Source organism: Amblyomma maculatum, chromosome 3 (assembly GCF_055883805.1).
Source record: "Amblyomma maculatum isolate TAMU_Amacu chromosome 3, ASM5588380v1, whole genome shotgun sequence".
Classification (NCBI taxonomy): Eukaryota; Metazoa; Arthropoda; class Arachnida; order Ixodida; family Ixodidae; genus Amblyomma; species Amblyomma maculatum.
In genome coordinates this window covers 201,980,367-202,006,847 of record NC_139346.1, presented here as the reverse complement: position 1 = coordinate 202,006,847, position 26,481 = coordinate 201,980,367, and the positions used below count along the sequence as shown (strand labels likewise).

Below are 26,481 nucleotides of genomic sequence, written 5' to 3'. Positions count from 1 at the left end.
TACGCTAGAGGCTGCTGCTGTTGACCGAGAAAAAGCGCCGAGCGCCAGACGAGCGCAGAACGGAGCGGCGCGCCGACGGCAACAGAAGATGACGCGCCCGCCGCGCGACCTGACCTCCCCGGCTAGTCGGATGACTCATCGCTTTCGCGAGCGCGCGTTCCCGCCTGCGAGTAGTAAGTAGTACCTGCCTCTCGGGCCGTAGTAACGCCCGACGGCCTCTCATCTGGGTGGGCCTCAGTGGATTCGGCGACACCAAGGCGGCACGCAACATGCCAATAGGAAAGCGGGGCAGAGAGGGTATAGTTGATTGGTCTCCCGAAAGACGGCGGCCTCAGCACGAACGTATATTTTTCGCGGCAAACTGGCAGTGCAAGCGACGCAGTAAAGACCGGTTGGAGTGGCAGCGGTACACGCGTTTGTATCAAGCGGGGACAACGCCCCTACCGCCCTCCCTCATTTCTGGCGCGTGCTTTGCAAGTACGGGATAAACATTCAAAGCCAAATCTATGTTTACTTTTCGATGCCAGTTGGTATTGAGCAAAATGGATCACTTGTCAAAAGAAAAATTTACTTACAAAAAAAAAAAAAAAAAAAAAGTGCGATTCTCCTCGTATTTGGAGAGTAGTCGCTAATTCCATGAAAACGAGGAGCTCTGGTTTGATTTTATTTCATCTGCACACTTTCGATTTTGTATTAGAGAAGGCTCTGCGGCACAGGTTTGAACTCAGGTAAGTGGGAATTTTCATTCTGAAGAAAACTTAGCTCGAACCAGTAATAATTTATAACATACTGCTTAATTTGGCGCAAATTTCAGGTCTAAATGCGATGCTAACAATAGCAGGCAAAGTACGTCTACAGGTAAGAGATAACACGTCTCTAATGCTTTCTCGGTAAAGAGAATGGAGTCAGAAACTTCGCATAGTTTCTTACTTTTGCTGAAGGAAGATGGATACTAAGCTTAGAATCCAGGAGTATGCTCGTAGAAGACAGGTGTGAGGAGACAAGGAACGCAAAGTGTAAAATGTCGTAGGACGAGCTTTTGCCCTGCCACGTTAATTTTAAACACTTGGGGCTTGTCTACTAGTCGACACAACGGGCCATTTTCTTGCAACCAGGCATTTTTACGGAGCATTAGCATTTGTGCATATGTTTTGAATATAAGACGTGAAACGTCGATGTCAGTGGGACTTGAGGCATCCCAAAAGAGTGCTTTCATGTCTTCATACAAACAGCGTATAGCTTATCAATAACTGTAGACAAAAAAAAAAATCATCATGAATGAAAACGAAGCCACTATATGTTTCAATCGGGTCTGGCCAACAACAGATAAAATTTGAGAAAAATCACTCGTAGCATTAGTGAAGTGGAGTGAGACTTCGAAACTAGCTTTCAAAGAGCGGCGGTGTAGCATTCGTAATGCTAATAATAATAATAAAGCTTGCGGTTACAAAAATGCACGTGGTAACAATCATCTCATTCAGTGGAACCTGCATACCTTTCTCCCAAAATTCACTGAATGCAGAGTTCTGACAGTTTGTAAGCGGTCATGTTATACATCCGTGAGTAGAATTATTCTCTTCAATAGTTGATTTATTATATTTTTCTTACACTGGTGCAAAAAAATACGACCCCAAATCATTTAGTGGTAAAAATACAAACTTCGCTAGGCTGTTGATTCTAGTTGTGCTCATGTAAAAGGCACTGGTGGAAATGCACAAAAAATTGTTTTATTGCGCTTTATAGTTCCCCCAAAAAATGTTAATAAATTTCCTTAAATGCCGTTTTGAGAAAAATGCAAATAAAGCCGTTGAAAACTCCCACCATTCCGGCCCACACGGACACAGAATATATTGAAAGAGGCTTTTTTGAAAAGACAAGCACCAAAGTGTTAGTTATTACCTGAAAGTTAGAGGAATGTATCACCAAAATAAAATCGGCAATCGAAAAATTTGTTTATTTAAAAAAGCAACAACACGGAAATATAAATAAAAACTATGAAGCCACGCACCTTTCTGCTCGACGTCACCCCAAAATTAATTTAAAAAGAAGGAATTCTTGATAACGCATATACATAATATATATCCTTCGTGAGCGAAAATAAAAATGTTCTGTCAGAAGGTTTTAATATGGTATAACAGTCTTCTTTTTTTCTTTAACAAAACAGTATCCCCTTACCTTAAATTTGCCTAGGTACATGCGTCATACTGAGATGAACCCGAAGACTATTTGTTCCAGAAGAGTGGCACACTTGAAATGAGGCAAAGCCTGAGCGTGTTTGCACCGAACACACGATTTTTCTTCTTTTTTTTTTTTTTTTTTGCTCCTCAAATAACAGCGCCGATTGGGAGAAAGCGTTGGAACGGTCATTGCTGAGCATCTCAAGAGTGGTTAATTTGCAGTTAATGAAAGCATACGTCCGTTTTGAACGCAAACTAATCGAGCAAGATTTGGGCGGGAGAACGGGCAAGCTCGATATGTGGGGCAGTTTGCAATCTCCACGAGGCTATTTATACGGCCGTGGCGAAACACAGCCGTCCATAAAAAAAAAAAAAAAAAAAAAAAAAAAGAAAAAAAAATGAAAACCAAGATGCCAGCAATTATAGACCGTTTACAGAGAGTAGTTCCACTCATCCCTAGCAGGTGGCACCACTAGCACGGCCGTCATTGCTGGCCTTCAGAACGCACCGACGCGCAGTGCGGGATGCTGCGCTGTGCGCCTTGTGTAAGAATGCCGGCAGACTTTTAAACACTGCTGCTTTGATGCAGATGTCATCTTTATTGTATAAGTATTGTGCGAGGAAGTAGAGCTAATGACCCTGTTGTTTACTGCGGAAGAACAGACTGTGTTTTCTACACAATGTGCACATAATGGCCTCTCGGAGATGTATCACAAGTTCATGTTTCTTTCTGGGACAAGAAAGCGCCTGTGAGCTGTATAAAAAGGCTATACCTCTCATACCAGCTCATTTTAGCACCGGCAGTAGCCATGAGAATGCAAAAACGACCCTGGCGTTTTCTGAGGAGTTGTATAATGCGTCTATGCACTGCTGCCACGTTATTTTCGCAGGGCTTTAGTAAGTACCTTGACGTGGCTATTAATTCTACGCATTTATAAGAATTGATTGTGCAGAGAGGCAAAGTCAGTATGGGTATGTCAGTGAATCTGCTTACTTTAATTATAGTACTGTTCCCAAGAATGCGTTATCGAATCCTGGCCTAGCTTGGCGGCTGCTTTTCGATGGAGGCGAAAAGCCAGACGCCCGCGTGTTGTGCAATGTCAGTGCACGATAAAGAACCCCACGGGGTAGGAAAACTGTCAGTGAATCTGCTTACTTTAAGTATGCACTGTTACCAAGGATGCCGGATCGAATCCCGGCCTCGGCGGCTGTTTTTAGATGGAGGCGAAAAGCCAGGCGCCCATTTGCTGTGAAATGTCAGCACACGTTAAATAACCCTAGGGGGTGGCAATTTCCGGAGTCCTCGACCCATAGCCTGAGTCACTTGAGAGGACGTTAAACCCTAAAAACCAAACCAAACTTTAATTAGATAAGCACTACTGCAATACATGTAATAACTGCTGATTTTATGAAGATAATGCACGGGTCATGATGAAATTTACCATGATAAGATTTTTTATATCCCTGCTTGCTGGGACTACCTACTGTGGGTTCTGAATTCCGGTGCAGTTTACAGTCATTTGCGCCCGAGCGCAGGTGAACGCCGCTGAGCACCTGATGCGGCCTTCGAGCAGCGTAATTGTCTTCTGAAACCAGGACGTTTACAGGAGACAAATTATATGCTATAAATTGTCGGGGATTACATGCGCGTCCATATTGAGCAGTAAGTATTGTGTACAATGCTAAATGGTGAATATTCATAATTCGTCTCAGCCAGCACGGTCTGAACTTGCGTTCGCATTTTGCGCAAGAAAATTTAAAGAAAATACGTTTGAGGGAATAATCAGTTTGCAATCTATTCAGTTTTACAGAAAACCGTGTTTCCCACAACGAACGCTAGAAAGGGATAAAAAAAAAACAAGCAGACGGCTGGCGGGTTTGCCGACACGTTCTAGCCAATGCAGAGAGTTAGGAGGGCGCAATAAATGAACTACGTGGTTAAATTAAATATTTTTTAGCACCTACAAACACTATGAGCATTCACATGAAGTTTTTTGGCTATCTATAAGCCCGTTGTCCCCAGCGATAGCGGGTGCGCCGTTCCGTGCAGCCGATTACCTACGCGCCGGAAGCCGTCAAACCAGAGGGCCCAAAGGCCGGCAATGGCGGAAGGGTCACATGATCAAATATGGCAGCGCCCATGCGCTCACGCTGTAAAGGGTCTATACACGTATAAGTGTGTGACGGTGTGACGAGGGGTAAGGAGAAGTCACAGGGAAGATGAAACGGGAGGAAAAAGGCCACCTGCAGCACCTGCAGCGTCCAGACGAAAGCATGCTGTGAGAGACCTGTTCGCGTAGCACCAAGTGTTTCCAGGAAACGGCGGGGCTCTTCGCGAGAGAAAAACAAGTTTCGCTCGCCACCGTCCAGGCCCGCAGGAGGAGGAGGAGGAGGGGGGCTGCAGCGTGCGGCTCGATTACTTTGTCACGTCCTTCGGCCGTGGCGTCCGCCACATCGACAAAACGAGGCCCGTACTGCATGCCTTCGCGAACAAACCCTCCCTTCACCCCCCCCCCCCCCCCCCTTGCTTATCCTCGTTCTGTTTGAATGTAGCCTTATCCTGGCTGCTATTGATTGGGTTGTTTCTAAAGAAAGGAGCGAAAGCAAGGGAAGCGGCCGCCACCATTGTCCTGAACTTGGCGCCCTTGGTCCGTTAGCGCGTCTTCGTCTTCGGAGTGGGAGAGCAACAGCAACTTCACAAAACGTGGGAGTACCGAAGATAGAGTTGAGGGGGTTTCGTTTAGCGCTGCTGGTGATGAAAGAGAAAGGCTGCCAGCCTCATAATTGCTTGGCTCAGGATTGTTGAGGTTTCAACCTGGAGAGAGGCAGGTGCCACGACTGGCACCTCGACAACAGTCGGCGGTGGAGGGAACAGGGGGAGACAAAACGAGACAACGAGGAGGGGTGAAATGCATGAGGGGCTGGGTATTTGCAAAATGTGTACGCAATAAGTATGCACACGCGAACAAGCGCCTTGTCGCAGTCCAGTTATTCGCGGCAGTTCCTATACTGTGGCCGCTTAAGAGTGCTTAAAAATGAAAAGCGCACAAAGGAATGCAAGACGAAGACGACGAGCTATGAATGTTTAAAATAAAATCGAAAGAAAGAGAAATAGGTGACCTTCGTTGAAAGGTATAGATGAACTAGCTGACAAACACTAGTTGGACTTGTCAGAGCAGCACCATCGTCGTCTGCTTTTTTTTTTCTGCTGCAGAAACATCTCACTTCAGCCGTTGGGTTGACTCCCCAAATCGCGAAGCTGTACTGAAAACCGTTCGAAAACGCGGTTCAAGAGGCCCATAAAACGGACCTCGAAAAATGCGCCAGGCCCTGTTCCATTCCGACGACCCCTGCTGCCGGTACAGTTCTTATTTTCAGGCCCAAAAAGAGATTTGCTCTCAGGATTTTGCACGAAGAACTGGCTTCACTCCCAATCAAGGAGTCTGAGCCAGCTCCGCTGTCCGAATGCGACCTTGCGAGGCCTCGGCCCTTCGTTGTCGGCAGAACCGCCGTTCCCTCATTTCTGACGACGTCCACAAGAAATGCCCTGCCAAAAATTTGAAAGAACCAGTAGAAGCCAGGCTTCAGGGTGTGCGATGTCCGATGCCCGTTCCTCCAACGCAGAAGCCCGGAATCTTAAAGGACTATATCGACACCTAATTTTAAGGTTCATGTTTTATCATTTGTAATGATGCTTAGGACATTATACTGTACACGGATCACTCCGTCACATTCGCCTACGACTGCTGAACAATTTATAATAGAATTTCGTTTCTCACCTGTTTCAGTTTCAACAGCCGAGCCTGTGACGTCACATTCAAGTCTAGGTCACGCGAGGGATGAAAATACAGCGATATAATCATTGCTGTGCCATTTGAATTCACTACAATGATAAAGCCAGCCTGCCTCAAGAACAGGAATCATTACAAGTGAAGAATGAAAGATTATGTCGCTGTTTTTTCATGCCGTGCATCAAGACATGATTGTGACGTCACAGCCATCTCTCAGATATCGAAACCTAAACTGGCGAGAAAAGAAAATTTAATTATAAATTATTTAGCGGTTGTAGGCGAAAACTGCATGCGCATCGATATACGGTAATGACTTACGCATCATTAACAAGAAGAAAAATTCCACCAAAATTTGGTGTCTATAGTCCTTTAACTTTAGGCCTTTCATCTCCTCTAAAAAAAAAAAAAAAAAAAAAAGGCGGGAGGGCGGGGGGGGGGGGAGAAATTTTTGCACCCACGTCTAGACTAATATGCACTTAAACCTTAAAAAAAAATATATATATATATATATATATATATATATATATATATATATATATATATATATATATATAGAGAGAGAGAGAGTAAACAGCACGGAAGTTCAAGTGACATCACTGCTTTTAGTGGTCGTTCAAGCCGGTTGCGCGCATAGATGAGGACAGAGAAATACAAACAGAAAGCACAACGACTTGTAGACCTAGTTGCGAAGCTTTTTTTGTTGCATTTTGTCCGGGTGACAACGGCGATTTCGAGAGAGTAATTGCGCTGCTTCCGGAGCGCTTTACAGAACTTACTTGTGTAAGACCCATGTTTGAGCAGCGCACTGACGTACCATGAATTTGGTCTTAACGTTATTTTGTTTTCATGACAAAGGAACCTCTCCGTGAAGATCAAGCAAACGGCGAGCGAAGCTAGCCTGACTAGGACCATAGAGCTACAGAGCAGCACGCAGAACGCGTAAATCGTTGTAATGTAAACTTCAGTTTTGTTTCTGTGGATTGTGTTGCATGAGCTTTAATGAGCTTCAGCACTGAAATTACACTACAAACGGTACGCTACTAGCTTATCTCAAATCGAGGAGGTTCAGTAGCTATGGCGTTTATCTGCTGACCCTAAGGTCGCCGGATCGAATCCCGACCGGAGCAGCCGTATTTCAATGGAGGCGAAGAATAAAAAATGTCCGTGTGCTGTGTGATGTCAGCGCATGTCGAAAAAAAGAAGAAGAAAATATGCATGGTCCATTGATCGGGAACCTCGCACTACGGCGTCCGTCATAGCCCACGAATCGCTACGGGACGTTAATTAAACCAACGCACGGCATACAATGCTACTTTCTTTATGATGCTCAGCGCCGCCTGTATACGCATTTAATGTTGACAAGTTCAAACAGCTCTCAGACTCAGCGCGCAAGTATGCGGGACATTGTACGTCAACACAACTCTGTCGTTCATGTGCCTTCAGAGATCGGTAATAGCAGAATGCATACATGCGGTCGAAAACGGTCGTGCGAATGGCTGATATGGAAGGAATTTTTCGCGATAATAGAGTGCCGAAAGGGTTACGAAAAAGCTCGCAGTATAGCGTTTTCCCGCTTCGAATGGATTGCAGCGCGGTATCTATACACATCTCCCTGGAAACGATCAGTAACTCGGAATTGCAAAGGTTTCCATCAGTAGTGATAAGCAGCGCTTCGTGAAGAAAAACAAAACAAAAAATGTCCTGTTCCATCAACAGCTGAAGCGTTACCTCTTTAGTATCTCGGTATAGTACGAGGATATTTGGAACTAAGCGTAGGAAGGCATAATGGCTAGCGCCAACAAATATATCAACTTAAACGTGTACTTTCTTTTTCCTCTCTCTTTTTTGCAGTAAAGGCAGCTGGTACGTATAGCGTTTGTCCTGTCGGTTCTTATTCCATGTTCATGCTTGTCCATGCCAGAAATTACGCTTTCCTATTTGAGTCATCAACTAGCCAAACTTGCCGCTTAATCGATCGAAGCAGCTATTTCAAACGCTGCCTAATTGATCAGTGCCACAATAATCGTTTCTGCACTTCTACAGGTGCTTACATAGAACGCTTTTACCTACCTCTGCTTCAAGATTACTCCAAAACGCAGCTCGGTTTTATCGCTGGCTGTCAACTGTATTCGATTCTATCTTTCACTCAGATGGCTCCGAATATGAGGCAAATGGGGAAAGGGCAACCTTATCGGGCGACCTTCCGCGACGCCACAGTCGGCACACGGTTATCAGATCCATGAAACAATGCGTCACGCCCTCCAACTGCTGTCATTCATTCTGTGAGCTCCGCAAGCGGTGTGGGGCTGCGCATAGGCAATCTGCGTACGTCGGGAGCTGCCCTAAACTCAGTCTCTTTTTCAGCGCGTAAACTCCGGCGCAGCCGGTGCTGGGAGTGACATCGACATACGGCAGGACTGATTCTTGAGAAAGTTCAAACCGCTTTTCAAGAAATTTTACAGAAACAAAGTATTACATTTGCGCTGATGATTTCAAATTGACCAGAGGAGTTGGCGCGCCAAAATTGAAAAGGCAAAGTCTTCAACCATTCACACGACGTGCAGTCGTCCTTGAGAAAAGAAGTCGCAATCAGTGTGATTGTAAGAGAGAACAAACTTGCACGAGCTGATTAGCTGTAAGTGCGATGAAAAGGAAAAATGATAATAACAGGAGCGATTTATGTGCACATGTGACATCAACGCCTCTCTCGATCTCAAGTTCGACTGACACATCGCGGCTCCCCCGTCGAAGCTTTCCTAACACCCTGCCTTCCCAACTGCAGGGGATATGCGGAGAAACTTCTGTTCAGCGGTACTTATTAAACTACAGCGCGCGTTAAACGCACACTGAGTGCCCGCCTAAAGCACCACTGTAGATTAGTTATCCTGCAATCAGCTGATAAGTGAACTGGTCCATACGACCTTCTCCTCCCGCTCGCCGCAAAGAAGCCCTCGGCTTGCAGCGGTCGAGTGCTTCCTCAGCACAAACAGTACGAACGCGGAAATGAGCCGTGCAGCATCTAATATAATCGCATTCAATTTCGTGACACTAACACCTCATGCACGTATCTTTAATCGTTTCCTATCAGCTGCTCCATGTTCATTAATTCTGCATTCATTATGAGCGAAGCTGCACGGCCTCCGTTCCGAGTTGCGTAATGACTGAATGGGAGCCACCCTTGTGGGCTCGTTCTGCACTTTGCTCACATGGGTCTGTCTCCACTTCCCCACCCCTCTGACAAAAATCTAAAGCGTATGTAATGCGTTTTCTGTTAGTCCACGCGAGCTTGTACAAGCACTGCGCACTTTTCCGTTCCCAAAAGGGGACCCCCAGGGGATCCCCTTGACAGTTACAACTGTCAAAAAGAATGGTAAATAGAGTGTGTTACATGGGCTGTCGAATATCCCTAAGTCCGATGCTATCGACACTGATCTCGGGAGTCATATCCCACGTATGATACAAAAGATCGAACCCGACCACTGTCAGAAAACCGTGCATTGACAGTCAGGCTAATGGCTCCTCTGGCAGCTCCACTCATGTTAAAGACATTGCGTCATTTTGCGACACGAAGACATATACGTGTAGAGACCGCTGTTCTCTTGTCAAAGATATCAGTGCCGACAGTCAGAACAGCCAGAATCTGGTTTCCGACCCCTATCATCAAGCTGGCAGTGGTCGCGCTAGCTTCGTCAGAGGTAGGCGAAAGGCATAGAGGCACCCTAGTCAGAGGCGCCAGTGAAGGACACACAACGGTGTCCGCAGCCATTGCTGGTTTCTACGTTAATGCAATAGCTGCTGGCACCCTCGTAGCTCAACTCGACTCGGAATCCGGAGTGTGACAACTGAGCAAAATACATTTCGAGCGCGACAGTCCAGCAGAGAACCACCCATTTTAAAGGCAGTCGACCCACTGAGAGCTTAGCCATTACAGTGAATATTCACGAGAACATACACACACACAAAAAAAAATGGCACTGTGCGCTTGCCGCTGTCCTATAACATCATGAACACATGAACGCATTTTTGTTTAAGTGAACTGCCTTGCCATCCGAAAGAGGATGAGCACGTCTTGAGCGCAGACAAGCTCTCAATTTGACCAGCGCTGTTTGCACAATATGAAGTTGCCTTCTTACTCGTTCGTTCATTTCAGCGCTAAAGGACACATACTAAATCACATTGTGACCTTAATTTGAAGTTCTGTATATAACGCCCTATGCACAAACAAAACCGTGATGTCAGTATGTCAGTGTTTCGAAAGCTTTAGACGATAAGAGTAATTTGTGCGTGGAGAACATCGATGACAATTATGCGCGTTAAGAAGAATTTTCGTGATGTCTCTCGTCAGGCACCAAACTCTGCAAGTCCTTTCTCGGGCATAGTAGTAGGTCCGCGTTCAGACCGTCTGGAACGACGTGCAAACACCTTTACATACAAGGTCGTGCATTCTTATGGTGAACACACGAGCACGTGACCGTTATCGTCAGAGCGTCATTGCACTCTACCCGACTGCGCATCGAAACTAAACGACAGAACATTCGAAGCCACAGGTCTTCCTGGGTCACTTTGATTCGACACACCTCTATGTCAACAGCAATTAGGCTTTAAAGAGAGCGACCACCTGTTCACCCTAAATCGGAACACCCTGTATTTCTATCATCGCAGTCAGAATGGTGCGTGGACTCACCATGGTGGAAACGACGACGAAATTGGGCTGCTCATCGTATTCATCCGGCTCCTGGCCGAAGTACACAGGAGCCGCCTCGCACTCGGAGGACGAGTCATCATCCACTTCGTAACTCATCGCGGAACGGTAGACTCGGCGTGACGCCAGCTTACCGGCACACCTCACTGATCGGCACTTTCACACACACACACAAAATAAGCACGCGCACGGCAGAGCTAGGTATTCCTTTCACACGGCAGTACAGATATCAAGAGGTCTTGCGACCGTCCACGAAATCCGGGACACAATCCAAAGTAATCACATATCCAGCGGATGGGAAATGAACATTCACTTCGTTTGTACAAACACACAAAATTAGAGCTGGGTTGGGAACTCGATTATAAACGATCACTGCGATGTCACTCAACTGAGTCAAGTGCTGTCAGCGTAAACAGTTTCAGAGAAGAAACGTCAGTGAACGACGACACAGGCAACGTCATCGACCGTAAGATCACCATCTACCGTCCCATTACACTGACGGCACATTCCTTGCCGCAGCAGCGCCGGGGAATAATACAATGCACGCGTCTCGACCTAGGAAGCCGCCGGCGAAGAAACGCACGTGAAGGGGGGCCCGCTGCCGTCATATCTCGCGCTGCTCCGTCGGCGACGGCAGCCAACCAAGCAGCCCTCGAAGCAGGCAGGCAGGCAAGCCGTGCAGGCAGCCGACTGATGCTACTGCCCCAGCCAACAGAGAGAAGCGCGCTGCTTCTCTCAAACTTCTCGCGGAAGAGGAGGGGGGAAAGCGCTCGCGCGAAAGGAGGAAGGTAGAAAAAACAGCGGCGGCGGCGGCGGCGGCAGCATGCGCTCGGACTGCAGCTCGACAGCGGCGAAGGATACCCGAGCGTCCCGCTGGGAACAGGTTTCGGTTTCCGGCCGCTGAGCGAAGAGGACTATCCCTCCCCTTTCCTCCTCTTGCATTGCCTGCCGCCAAAGCGGCCAAATGCTCATCTTTGTAGCGCGCGCGGTGGGAACAAGAGCATATATGCATCACGCGTGTGGCAAGTTGCAACGACCAAGCTACATCACGAGGAAGGGGCTGATGACGGCAGTCCACCTTTCTACCTAGGGCTGGCCCCGCTCGAAACGAGCAAAATAAAGTGAATCGCGGGTAACGCGCGACTTTCACGTGCCGATGCCGGTGTTAAACAGCCGGTGCAGATTGGTGGGGACTGTTGGACCAGAGAGAAGGCCTCCGACTCGGCCGCGCTCTCGGGAGCTCGATAGCGCCCGACTAAATCGGACCAACTCGGTGGGTTTCCCACGTCAAGCGCTGCTTTTCGATTTCCTGTCAACAAATTTCGCTTTCCTAGAGGATGAGCTTCGAACTTTGGGCGGGGCAGAAATAACGATGTCAAATCCGCGCAGCTTGGCATTGCTATAGTGCCTAGGCATTTCCCTGGGAATTCCCAAGTTTAGCGAAAAAGAAAAGAGAAAACCTGAAACGAAAATACCGCGGCTGCGAAGTTCAAAAGTTTACATACTGATGACAAAAAGAAGTCGCAACATCGAGATATGAAATAAAAATTCATACTAAGAAGATGAGGGTCGCAGTATCAGGCCCTTAACAAGCAACAAGGATGTACCGGCGTACTTCCATATTACGTCATATGCGTGTTACACGGACTCTCCTCTTCTGTATTTTAGTCAATTTCAATTTCAAGTCAATTTCAAGCGTTGATCATTTTGCACCTTATAGGGAGCCCAAGCTCAAGTTTCGCCGCGCGACGGCAGCGCCGCATTCCTGGCGTGGTGGCGAAATGTGAAACGATGGGGCTTCACCGGAGCAGACGCTCCGCTAGCTTCCTTTGCACGCACGGCGATCGCGTCGCGCCTGGTGGTTATTTGGCTATACAAAACGCTTCCGCTGATGTGAAACGGGTGTACTAAGTAGCATTTTGTCATGGGAAGCCACAATAGTAGGCGAAGCACCAAAAGACGAGGCTCACGTGTAAATTCGCAGTTTTCTTTGGAAGCGTGTCCGCGAGACCTGTTTTCCAACCGCATGACAGCGTTCTGGAAGTCTCGCGTTCTTTGTGGAAACGAAAAGAGCAAATTTCCCCTTTCTTTGTAAACTCAGAAATGTTGACAGTTGACAAAGACGGCTTGGAGAGGCATCAAAAAAGTACAGTGGTTTAACACCATGCATAAAAAGTGAAGAGGGTGGAAGATTCTCTTCGCTCCCCGCGTGTCTAGTTTCGGCGATTTTCTGTGCTCTCTTCCTGCTTTGTGGGTGCTCTGAAAGCAACCAAATCAACTGATGCGACGTCCGCGATCGAGACTGATGTGTGAATGTGCTCTAAGTGTCCACAGCTGCCTTTTCATTTTTAGATTGACCAAGAAAATATCTAGGAACGAGGCCTTTTTTTTTTTTCGGGGGTGGGGATGGTGTTGGAAAACATGCCTTGCTGAGACGCTTTTACAGATTTTCGCAAATTGGCCAATAAGTGAACCAATTTTATTATATTATTATTATTATTATTATTATTATTATTATTATTATTATTATTATTATTATTATTATTATTATTATTATTATTATTATTATTATTATTATTATTATTATTATTATTAACGAAGATATGTCGGAAGTGCAGTACAAAAGTGATCCTAGCTATGGCTCGACTGACACTACTCGCACGGAGCACCCCATTCGCGTCACAGGGTTCGTGAGTGCAAACCAAATATTATAAATGAAGCACAATCATTTAATAAGAACCGAAATAAAACACTATGTAGTACAACCTTGGATTTCACCTGCCTCCCTAGCCAGCGAGCCGGTTATGTCGCGTGCAGCGCACGGAGCACGCATGTGCTTATGAGATTGCTAGCGTTCTTGTCTTTGAAGAAACACCTTCTTCGGACTACATACTTATTCTTCTACTGCAAGATTTCCTTTGGCAACGTCGTAATAATAAAATAAGAAATCCGTATATAGATCGCATGCGACAGGCCAAAACGATGGTCAGCAAGCGGGCCACTTTATTTCACAGTACTGATGATACTTAAGCAGTTTTTAAACATATTATATACGACAATATAATTACATAGCGGACTTACCTCGAGATGCACTTCCTACGTTTTTTGCTAACGTAGGACGCAATCACAATCAATATTTACTCATCTCCGTCTGTTGTCTGCTCTACAGTGCAGACGTGAATAAAAAGTTTCCCGCCTATAATTAAGTATCCTTCATGACAATACGCGTCAGGTTGCCCAATAAAACCGGAATGCAGGTGGCATGTCGCGGTGCGCCTGCGGGGGCGCGTCAAGGCGCGTGCTCATGCGAGAGAAAGCTCGCGGCGCACGCCGTGAAGGCAGCGATCGAGCTGAGCCGGCGGCGTCCAGTGCGTGCTTTTCTGTCCGCGCGACAAAAGCAGCGCGAGACGTCTGCACGCGCGCGGAAGCGAGCGAGCGAAAGGAGAAAACTTGGACGGGAAGCCTAGTTGGTGCCGCCGTGCCGCCGCGTTTATCCCCAGTTTCTATTTTTCTGTCAGAGATGGCGCTCCCTGTCAGGAGCAGCAGCGCCGCTCGACGGTGCTTTGGAAGCCTATACTCATGAGTCCACAGAAAATTTACTAGTTTTCTTTTGAAAGGATCCTAAATTCACTGGCGTAGCCGGAAGTAGTTTTTGGAGAGTGCTAAATAGGCGTAAATAAAGACAGCCTGTGCTCAAACAAACAATATATTATTCATTTTTCTACTGTAGTGCAATTATGGGGGTGTTCAGACGCCAAAACAACACCCCTCTACCCCTCCCTCCCTCCTACACACACACACTCCTGCAGGCTACAACGCCCAAAGACGATTTTATACGCACCTTTAGTGAGATGTCAACAAGGAGGTCTGGAACCTAAATTATTTTTCGTTGCAAAGTCAAAGGTGCTCAGATGCACTTCCCAAGACAAGCGCATCCTACAAGGCCTCTTGCACTTACTGCGCTCGCAACGTCACTGGTGAGGGTGACCATGACGTCACTCTCTAGACCCTGATTTGCCAGATTTCGAACGAGAATGAGAAGCGCGTTATGTGTCGCTGTCCATAATTTTTTTGTTCTCTGTACTTGTCCCCATGAGCTGGAGCCATGACAATTATCAGTCAGTTTTTAGGCATCATCTTCTGTGGTTGAAGCCGCCGGTTAAGCCAGCATACACAAATAAACAAAACCGGAAATGACGCGACTTATTCGGTTATGACAAAAGTTTTTGCGAGCACTGATATAACTTCGCCATCGATTTTGTCTGCTATACTGTGTTTAGAGAAATGAAAGCTCCAGGACAGGACGAATGTTACAAGAGTCTCTGTAAAGGTTATTCTACGAATAGAATATATGTAGCCATACAGACAATTTACTTCACGCGTTAAATCCGTCAGCACAGAAGCAGGTGCGCACCAAACTCTCTTAATATATCGCAGGATGATTTAAGCAGGCACTTCTCACAAAGCCTGGATCCCATTGCACAGCTCATGCACGTCTCATCGTCATCGTCTTTAATGTAATATCTCAGTTATAGCCGCACAAAGAAGTAGTTATCAGTCGCCGCAGGTGTCAAGACATGATATTTATCTGTTCGAAATGAAGAAGTGCTGTCGCATATAAGAGGCTTGAACACTGGTATCCAGAAGTTTCCTATCCAAAATAGTCGAAAGCGCATTGAAGTGGCGCTTGAAATAGCAAAGCATATCCCATTTTCAGAATTCACTGAGGATGAGCTCATTCTCATTTGCTTATCCTGTTCTTTGTATACGTTTGTAAGCGTTCTGGGAACTCTACAGTTTGCTCGATAATAACAGCAAATCAGAATAACTCGCTAGCAGCAGCATTGTCTGTATACAGTACGGGGAAGCAGAGACAAAAGTGATCGCTTCGCCGTAAAAAATATCGCATTGGAATGGCCTGGGCTATCAAGTAAAAAGTATTATCCATTCAATTTTTTTATTCCACTTAAACGTCCCCACGCCGTCGCGCTCCCCCCTTCCTGTCGTTTCTTTTTATTCCCACATGACCAAAATGACACACAAGTGATGTTTCTCTTCCTTCAACCATTCATGACAACATACTGTGCTGCTTATTATCCATGTTCCAGATTCTTTGCGGGCACCTCTTTGCGCATATGAGCCATTGGATGCAAAAAAAGACAACAGAATGAGGAGGGAAACAATGGGGAGCAAAGAAGGACGGCTACTCGATCTGGATAGTGATCCCTGAGAAAAGGCTGCCGGGTAAGGAAAGAGCAGCTGTTCTTAGGCACAGGGGAATTGAGTAAACGTCGGTAGTCGAGACATAGTGGCACGTTTTATCACTAAGATTACGACGCCTGGATGCGTATCCCCGGCCGCAAAACGCAAAGACGTAACAGAAAGATAAAAAAAAAACGCAAATTCACTTTACCTCATCGTAGATGGTGTCGAGCAGGAGGTTGAAGAATCCGTCGAAGGGTACTTGCGCGGGCCTGCCGGTTGCACCACTGTCCACTGAAAAGAGATATATGGTGCAGTACATAAAAAACAACTTCCAATAACTAATGCGTGATTTTTAGTGCGAAATTATTTCATGACTTGAGAATAGCGTGGACAGGAAGTGGGGACAGAGCGTGTCCGCACGCACCGTCAATAAAGAAAAAAGTCTTAACGCCACTGTCAATAGACCCGTGCCAGAACGAACAAATCAGCTTCCTTGACCCTCACAAATCGTTTATCAGAGAACAGCAAGCGATCTACAGGCAGATACAGGCAGGATCCTTCCCGCACCCTTAGCTTCAACACAAGATGTACCCGGAAAGGTACCAGAAGGAATGTGATTTCTGCAAGACTGAGATAGGCACGCTCCAACATGTCATTGGAGTATGCAACTTCATCAAGGAAATCCCCCCACCTCTTACCTGCCCCACTACCCCCCAACCCATCCCTCATCCTCTCTTACCGAGCGATGGGAGACCTTGCTAACCAGCCCCGCCGTAGAAGACCAGCTCGTCCTGATCTCCAGGGGCCAGGCGGCCAGGGATGCAAATGGGTCCCGCGAAGAGGGAACCACTCCCATCGACGGCGTCTAAGCAGACGTCGTATTTAGCTCGAGCAAATAAAGTTGTTTCTCTCTCTCTCTCTCTCTCTCCTTGACCCAGGTACGAGAGCACTACTGTAGCGCACTCTCGCGTTGTGCAGGGAACATCGTCGTCTTCATAAAGTCCCATCTCGTCCGCTCCTTATATGCGAGGTCCGCTAGCGTAGTGTCGGGTGAATCCACCAGGCGGCGTTACGAAACTCTCAGTGCTTTCGCATTACTGCGCCTGAGCAGACTTAAGTGCACCACGAGAATTTTGACGTCGTAAAAACAGAAAGCGAATAACGTGCGGATGTGCTGCAGCAAGCCCGACAATGAATAACAATGGCACGATGGCGATCACATTTCAGCAGTACATCTATAAGCCCGAAATTTGCTGGTAGACGGATATGTTAGTGAAAACCTCGCTGCCGAGAGGCTTACAGTAAATAGACACTGAATACAACTCCATCGGAAGGCACATTACCTTACTGGGTACGTTGTTGACGTTTGCCGCGAAGCAGGAAAACGCGTTTAAATATCTTGCCAGTCGATTCAAACCGGTGGCATATCTCTGACATAAAAGGACTTGTAGCAGCCATTTACAATTTAATGGTGCCGTAGCTTAGTCTCTGATCAGCGCCAAAAAGTTGACACCAGCGCACACAATTTACACGTGAAAATGGCCGGTGATGGCCACAGCTAGCTGCAGTTCATAATTTGGCCTGTCCTAGCCAGCGATGCCAACGGCAAAATGCAACTAAGAGCAAATTTTAGGATACTGGAATTTCTCATTTGGGGCATTTTGGAGCAGCAAAAATTGCGGTCAGTTAAGCTCTGCTTTTAAGGGCGTGACGTGACCGCGTTATGAGACTGGCTCCCCTTACGGATCCTGGACTTTGCTGCTCGCGTAATCCATTAAGTCATGTCTCTATAGCCTTACAGTAGCAAGCTGCCAAATTATGTGAAAGACCACCTCAAATACCACCTCATGTAAACATGGAGGAGGTCTATATATACGATATACACGAAAGTGCCTGCTGGCATATAGGAGTAGAGTGTCCGACACGGGATAATAGGATCTCGAAGGGCTCCATTCCCACCTCACCCTTCCATCTCAAAGGAGCTACCCGAATTGCCTGCTCCTGCCATCTCGGCTATGTCACGTGGTCTTGTGACGTCGCACATTAGCCGACCACTCAGCGTCCGGCTATATGTCAGCTGCTAATTTGCACCCCGGCTTCTAGAGTGGCCATGCTCGCTCGCAACGCTAGCGCCAACACCGACGTCAGATTTTTGTAGAGAACGGGGCCTTTAATGTTACATTAATTTAGGTGCACTCGCCATAGGAGCGTTAGGTTTTTAGTTTCCAAATCTCTCAAAGGTTGGCAAACAAACAATGCTGACACGCACGCACGCACGCACGCACACACACGCACACACACGCGCGCACACACAGTAGAACGTAAAGCACAGTGCCACACCATTTCCTTTGTATATTACTGGCACAGAATCGCACATATGGCAGGTCTTGGATGCACAGTTTATGCTGTATAAGTAGACAAAAATTATATCAGTACCACCGTGGTCAGTAATTAGAAAAGTACTTGCTTTGCATATATTTGCGAGCACGGTAGCTCAATGTGCCAATGTGTGACTTTCCCCTTCGCAAAGCTTAGGTGTTAAATCTCCTCCCATCAAATCTTCCGAGATTTTTCATTTATCCAGTTCTGCGACATTTTATGTCCTATACGCTGAAACAATTGGCCAGATTTTGATCATTCGCGTCCATGTCCTTGTGAACAAGCCAAGCCAGACCGTCAGGCCGCGGTGTGGCTCCTGCTTGCAGTAGCGCACGAAGCCTGCGCTAACCTTTCCCGATCTCCAATTTTAAAAACAAACGGCGGAGTGGTGCGGTCATGATGTTGCACAACTGGAGCGAATGAATTGATAACACAGCAGCTCTATGCAGCTGCGCAAATTTAGACGGGTGGACCTCGCATATGGCAGTAATTTTCGCCATCGGCATAGCTGCCGAGGCAGCCTCCCACAGCGTGGGAGGCTGCCAACGCACTTCCGTGGAAATTTCGCGGAAATGTAGCCTGTGCTAATTGTGTCAGCGTATCGCACAAATGTGTGTGTACTGTAGTGACTTGCACTTCAGTTCACTCCTTGATTGTGCTCTAGTGCAACCTCGTCAGTGTTGATCATGCCATAAAAAAATTTTTTCTTTTATTGAATTTCTGTTTTATACCTCATGTTTGTCATCATTTTCTAAAGAAAAAAGTAAATCAAAAAAATGCGATTGTATCTCCGTCTTTCCTATGAGAACTGAATGCAATATCTTGGACATCGTCTTTGTGTCAGGATAGCAGTGCAGTAATTTGGCGTCTGCTACTGCCATGTTATAGTTCCCTGGGCGTTTGTCAAGCTGTGTGCGCTGCTTACAGCTCAGAGTGACCATCCAGATACTTTGGTCAAATAAACTTCCATTGACTGATTGATAATCGCCGTAACAAGGCGTTGCTCCCTGGCGCGGGCTTTTCCCTCAACTTTGAGTAAAACAGCGAAAAAAAAAAAAAAAAAGAAGAAACGGGACGAAGGAAGAGCAGATAAGCATGAGCACTGGCCAGCAACTGATTATTCTGCGTCTTGCGCGAACGTATTGCGTGAGCGTATAAATACACAGAACGACAAATATGCAGAAGTAGAGAAAAATGGAAAGCAACAACAACAACAGTTTTGGTATTGTTGCTTTCCCCTTGTGTATGATCACGAACAATCTTTCATGTACCAGGAAATTTTGCATAACCATATTTTTCGTGGAACTTGTATTATATGCATAAATAACTGACATTCCAAAAATAGGAACAGTACTACATGTACTAATATCCTTCGCGTATATACTTGCCATTTTCGTCTTGTACTCAATTCTTTTCCCCGACATGCCTGTTCAACCCTGAGAGTAAAAAAAGGGAGTTAGCAATACTTGGCCTAAATTTCGAGCACTCACAAAAACGTTGAATTATATGGTACCGCCAATATTCCAACTTGGATGTGCTGTTGCGGGCACTATATATGATTGCAGCAGCTATCGGTCCATTCTCTCTCGTAATAATCACGGCATTTATTGCGTTATCTGATTTCATATATGCTGGTATCAGGCTAGCATCTACGTTCCTTCTCATTCCAGGAGCGGTACGGGTGGTCGCCAACCTCCCCTTCTCCCTCCCCATCCTCCCACCAAAACGAGACATTTTACAGAACGAAAACGATGTTGCAGTCCGTTTCCTTTCTATATTTTCCATCAAAGGGGTCCGAAAATTGTGTGAAAATGTTAAAAAGAACCATGCTGAAGCCCTCCTCCTCCCTCACCCACCGTCTTTTTTTTCTTTTTCGGCCCCAAAATTCCAAGAATACTTGGATCCCCTCCCCCCCTCAACCTACCCTTCCGAGAGCGACCCATAAATCCGCCCCTGTGACCACACCCCCATTAGCAGGCAAACGCCAGATGAATTTTCAGATCATCCAGAAGCGTTTTTTTTTTTTTTTTCGAATCATGCATGACCTACAACGCCAGCACTGACCAAAGATGAAGTTGAAAAGACGGGTGTAACGTTACCATTTACCTAAGCGAGTGGGAGAAGTACGCCACGCAGGGCACGACAGTGTTTCTTATAAAGCCGTTAAGAACTTAGGAGGTGTAATAAATGGTGCATGACAAGGAGGGGGAACTCCTTAAGACTGGAAATAGTCGTGCACGGTTCCAATACTGAAGACGTACAGTCATTACGGCCGATAACACCCACAATTTGTAATGATCGGTGAAAAGACTACTTCCGCGAGCCTTTTACCGCGGTTAAAATAAGAAAAAACAAAAAAAAAAAAAAAAACAAAAAAAAAACGATACAATGCACGACCGATTGAATTCCGGTCGCGCTGATGCGCGGAAATTGGATTCGCTATATTAGCTGAGGTCATACATGTGACGCCTCATAGCCACCTTGTACGCGCAGTGGGGCAATGGACGTGGCGAATGCGTAATGCATAAAGGAATATGTCATGCGCCATTATCATTGAGAACATGGACTATATAGACATTGACCTACAAGTCGTGCATGTAATATATAGCCGTCTGAAGGACAGGACAATCCCTATCTGGTTAAGATGGACAACTAATGGGTAATTGCCCGCCAAATATAGATGAGTGTCACAATGCTCAGTTTTAGGTTCATTACTCTTCACCATCGGTACGCGCAGTTAATGATTTACGAAGGCAATGTCAATTTGGTCTACCAATTAGGAACTTCAAACACAGCACCTTCATTTTAAAGAGGCCCTAAACATTATGTCGAAAATACAACAGACCTGCAGTTGCCACCGCAAAAGTGCGCCTACGTTCCAGCGGCTAAAAAGGTGGACTAAAATAGCCACGTTCAAGATTCTAAATAAGACATGACGAGAAGAGGACGAGCTTAAAGTCATTGGGCTACATCATCATAAGTCTGGCAAAGGAATATAATGACTGCATCGGATAAGAAAGAAAGAAAGAAAGAAAGAAAGAAAGAAAGAAAGAAAGAAAGAAAGAAAAAAGAAAGAAAGAAAGAAAGAAAGAAAGAAAGAAAGAAAGAAAGAAAGAAAGAAAGAAAGAAAGAAAGAAAGAAGCAACGGCTATTCACACTTGGTTAAACCTACATCGTTCATGTGAGAGAAGACAGAAGATAGCCAATCATTTCGTATGATCTGAGTTCCAACGGCTGAGGAGGACAGTGGGAGCGCTAGGAAAAATGAATAGGGATGCATTCAGCACCGTCAAGACCTTTCTAAAATTACTCCATTCCGACTCCCCGGACATATGACAGCTGGACACGCCGACTGAGAAAATTGAACAGCGAGATGCAACGTCATATTCTAAAGCGAAAGTTCATTACTCCCGTAAAACCATTGTGAAATAACAATTCGAAAGCCACCAGGACGAATCAAAATGGTATGCCTACAAATTACACCCCCAGAGTATTATTATGGACAATTCCAAACCTCAACGAGTGTGTAACTATTCCAGGAATACCACAGAAGACGCATATCGCGAAAGTTGGACTGAAGCAATTGACGCTATCATACATCTTAAAATCTCATCTCAGCATGTTTCTACAAACGGATCAGTGATGAGCACTTTTTCGGAAGCAGAAGCGGTCTTCAGCCACCGCTTTGGGCTCATGCATAAAACATCGTCCACGGCAGCCGAATCGGCAGGCATACGAGGGGCCATCCGTTACACTAATCCAGAGACTGAAAATCGCTGGACTATATTCTGTGACTCGAGACCTGCATAGCTTGAAACCAAGCACATGCGTGCAACTAATCGAGCATGTTATACTTTTGCTAGCTGAGACGTTTTAGTTCGGCCACACCATTAAGCTTCACTGGATGCCCAGACATTGCGGTATAGCAGGCAAATTAACGATCTGAGTGACGTTCCAGCCTCACCGGCTCGTGTAGTGATAGGCTGCCATGCAGTTGTGTTGGAATGATGTGAGCCACACGGTGGTGGTGAACTATTTTATTGCGCCCAAAAACAGGGGAGCAGTCAAAGGACCGGTTGCGCTGGCTTTGAGGAGGTCGGCGGAGATTCCTTGGATGCCGCGGACTCCACCGCGCGTTGGATAAGCCGGCGTTGGTCTGCTGGCTCGGAAGTACGCAGGAGAGACTCCCACGTCTCTGGGGTGTTTGAGTTGTCTGTGTTGTAATGTGTACAAGTCCACGCCATATGTATGAGAGTGGCCGGAGTTGAGCAGTGTTTACACATGGGGGTTATCTGTTCCGGAAAGATACTGCTGTATAAGGTGGGGTGTGGGAAGCTGCCAGTTTGTAGTTTGCGCCATTGGACGGCCTCGCGTCTTGTTAGATTGCGGTGTGCGGGAGGATATGTGCATCTTTCAAGTCGGTAGTGCTGGAGTATGTCCGTGTATGTGGTGAGTAGACAAGCGCGTGATATATTAGTGTCAGCGGAAGCTGGGTGGCTGATGAGGACCGCATCTCTCGGCTTGATACTGGATGACGAGCACATCTAATACGCTATGCGACATCAGGGAACTCTGTTCCATCGATCATGGTTTAATCGCGTACACCAAAAGCTATACAATATCGAAGTTGAATACCTAAGGGACAATTCATCACATTATTTGCGAATGCTCTCGCAGATGAAAACGCTGATGCGAGGAAGGCTTTGTATATTGCTCTCAAAAGTTCGACAATCAGCATTTCTCCAAGAGAACTACTTTAGGCGCCAGGACAAGACACATTAATGATTTATGTGTGATAAGAGGTTCTTTCAAGTTTCTTATGTTGAACTGGACTAGATACCCGTCTGTGACACTTGCGTGCGCTGTGCTGTGGTGTGCGCACCAACGTGATTTACAATGCGGACCACACATTTGCATGCACGTTTCTGAGTACAGGAGCTTTTCCTAGATCAGTGCTTGATGTTCGTGCATGGGCGTTTGTGCCGGAATTTCAATCAATCAATCAATCAATCAATCAATCAATCAATCAATCAATCAAACAATCAATCAATCAATCTCTTATCATCATGCACACAATTTACAAAACAGTGTTTGGACAAGTTGCAACTGCGCGCGATGTGCGTGTGCAATGAAAACTGGTGTGTGTGTGTGTGTGTGTGTGTGTGTGTGTGTGTGTGTGTGTGTGTGTGTGTGTGTGTGTGTGTGTGTGTGTGTGTGTGTGTGTGTGTGTGTGTGTGTGTGTGTGTGTGTGTGTGTGTGTGTGTGTGTGTGTGTGTGTGTGTGTGTGTGTGTGTGTGTGTGTGTTCTCGCCTTGACAGCGAATCAAGTGCAACTGCACCTGCACTGTACACATGCTGCATGACGGGAGATATTTGCAGCGCTGTGGCATGCTACTCACCTTGCTTTGCAGTGGGAACAATGGCAGCAATAGATGGTGGCAAGTCGAAAAATTTTTGAATTTATTTGAAACACATTAAAAATTCAAACTCGACAGGAACCTAAAATTCGTTTAAAAGGATTCGTTTTAACGAAAAATGTTGATGAGATACCTACATAAACATCGAATAGGCCAATGCTGCATTTTGAGTAAACCAGAAGTCCCCACAATGAGAGGTGAATTTATTTCGCTAGTAAAATTACTACAGCATTAACGGGGAAAAGGAAATGAAAAAAAAAAATGCCGACGATTACGTAATTTCTTAATGCGAAATTCGAGCGCAGCTCATCAGCTGTTTCACCTTTTCGATAGATTGAGGCAAAGATTTCGAGCAAGACATGTATGCACAATTACAGACCTTTTTTTTTTTTTTTACTTTTTCACGCGTATTCCTTCAAGAAACACTCCACTAACAGTTCTTGGCTGTCATGGAAGAAGTTTTTTGGTCGGAGAAATGAAGAGAGCAATTAAGTTATATCGGGAGGTTGCGAGAGGCAGCGCGTGGGCCCATAGGAACGTTGCGCGAAGAACAGCAGCGACTGACTGATGCCGCTGACGCCGCTAGCGAGTGAAGAGAACGTGACTCTGCGTTTTGGCTTGGGAGCCTTCGGTTGAGTCACCATACTGTGACTGACAACATTCCCGGAAGGCCTCGAGCGTTGTTTTGTGCCAGTATGCAGGGACGCACAAGTTAGGCAGAGCCGGGCCCCTTTCTTCGTTTGCATAGTGGAGACGAGTTGAGTACTCGGGTTCGATCCCGACCGCACGCGGTTGAGTTGCGATGGAGGCGAAATGAAGAGGCGTCCGTGTGCTGTGCGATGCCAGCTGTGCACACTAAAGATCCTCAGGTAATCGAAATTACTCCGAAGCCCTCCACAGCGGCTCCTCTTCATCTTTTTCCACTTTCATGCCACCTTCCTCTCTTATATTACGGCGCGGTTCAGGTGTCCGCGCCTCCATCGAAACGAAGAGGCGTCCGTGTGCTGTGCGATGTCAGCGCACGTGGTCTCCAGGTGGTCGAAATTAGTACTCCGAAGCCCTCCACTACGGCTCCTCTTTCTCTCTTTCCACTTTCACTCCCACCTTCCTCCCTTCCCTTATGGCGCGGTTGCGGTGTCCGCAGAAAACAAGTGAGACAGTTATCGCGCCTTTCCCTTCCTATATAAATAAATCAGTAATAAGTGAAGATGCGACCGATACTGCGCCTTTCCCTTTCTATGACCCAATTATTTGTTTCATTTTTCTACAGCGCAGGTGACAACCAAACTTGGAAGTTTCGTTCATGCATACACAATCAAAAACAAGAAATTTAAAAACCCGGCCCTGCCGGGGTGATGCATGACGCCAGACTATTGTGCCGGAGTACCCGGGTTCGAACCCTACCTCGGCGGCTGCGTTTCGATGGAGGCGAAGCGAAGAGGCGTCCGTGTGCTGTGCGATCCCCAGGTGGTCGAAATTGCTCCGTAGCCCTCCATTACGGCTCCTCTTTCTCTCTTTCCACTTTCACTCCCACCTTCCTCCTTTCCCATACGGCGCGGTTGAGGTGTCCACAGAAAACAAGTGAGACAGTTACAGCGCCTTTCCCTTCCTATAAATAAATTGTTTTACCTGAGACGCAGTGACATAGCCCTAGTACATATTTTGACGGTAGCACTGCCCTTAATTGTTCGTAATAAGCGAGCGTTCGTTACAACTGCAGCCGTTGTGTGACCGTAGCATTGCCGTACCTTGTTCGTAAGCAAGTATTCTGTACTTGTCGAGCGCTTCACTTCCACTTATGATGCGGTTTTAGACACTCAATAGCAAATATAGAACCCACTGGATTGTAAAATTATTTGCGACGGCCCGCCGCGGACCTCTTCCGCGCAACGAGCCTCGCAGGAAACCAAGGTCAACTGTTCAAGCGCTCGAATACTGACTAGTGGTGCCATCTAGCATCGTTGCCTTCAAACACTACGTGGTGAGGCCCTTGAAAAATTAACATAGCAAACAGCGGCTTTGTTTACAGCGCGCTTGTTTCCTTCGCGGGCATAATATCCATCAAAGCTACGGCCTGCTATTCCATATAAGCAAGACATTACTCCATTTATACGGTTTACCATAAAGATGCTTGACAGCCACAATAAGGCAACAGATTTTTGGCGCCAAATAACAGCCAAATTTGAGTCGACAGTTTGCACACGACGGAAAGTTTGAACGATTATATTACACCGACCACCTAAAGCGCGTTGCCTCCAGATGCAGTTTGAAACACAGGTGCCGACTGTGGCAAAGCGGAGTGAAACTGTTTCGACGGATAAGCGAAAGGACACGCGGCATAAGCCTGCTATTGTTCACTGCCGCCTCTAACCGAACACGAAAATAAAGGCGTTGCTACCACGCCTGGCAGCTCTTTGTGCGGAATGCAACGACATAGTAGCGACTTACTGTCCTCGTCCAGGCGCAGTCGTGGTCCAGCGCTGGAACAGGAAGCATACGGCGCGCTGTCAGGTTTGTATCACGTCTACACGCTGTCGTCATAGCGACCAATGAAGGAGACCCTCCCCAAACTAGTGGCTCGTCCAGCTGTTTCCTGTGTTCTTCAAGGGAAATCGATCCAAAAGGTTTTCAAGTGTCGGCGCAAATACAAGATAGCTGGAGTAGATCACATGAATCCTTACAGGCAAAGAGAGAAAAAAAAGTGAAGGCTGCTTAATTTTATTTTGCATGGAAAGACCGCACGTGTACTTTTTACACGCACACGCACGCACGCACGCACGCACGCACACACACACACACACACACACACAC

The 26,481-nt window shown here is 46.4% G+C and overlaps 1 protein-coding gene across 1 annotated transcript in view; it reads right to left on the bottom strand.

The window, feature by feature from the left end:
• Positions 1–11,364, bottom strand: part of LOC146197448 (death-associated protein kinase dapk-1-like) — a 154,679-nt gene extending 143,315 nt beyond the window's left edge. The window contains exon 1 of the mRNA XM_084599273.1: positions 10,653–11,364. Coding sequence (XP_084455399.1) covers positions 10,653–10,769 — 117 coding nt within the window. The 5' untranslated portion in view covers positions 10,770–11,364. The remainder of the gene's footprint in view (positions 1–10,652) is intronic.
• Between the last annotated feature and the right edge of the window lie 15,117 nt (positions 11,365–26,481).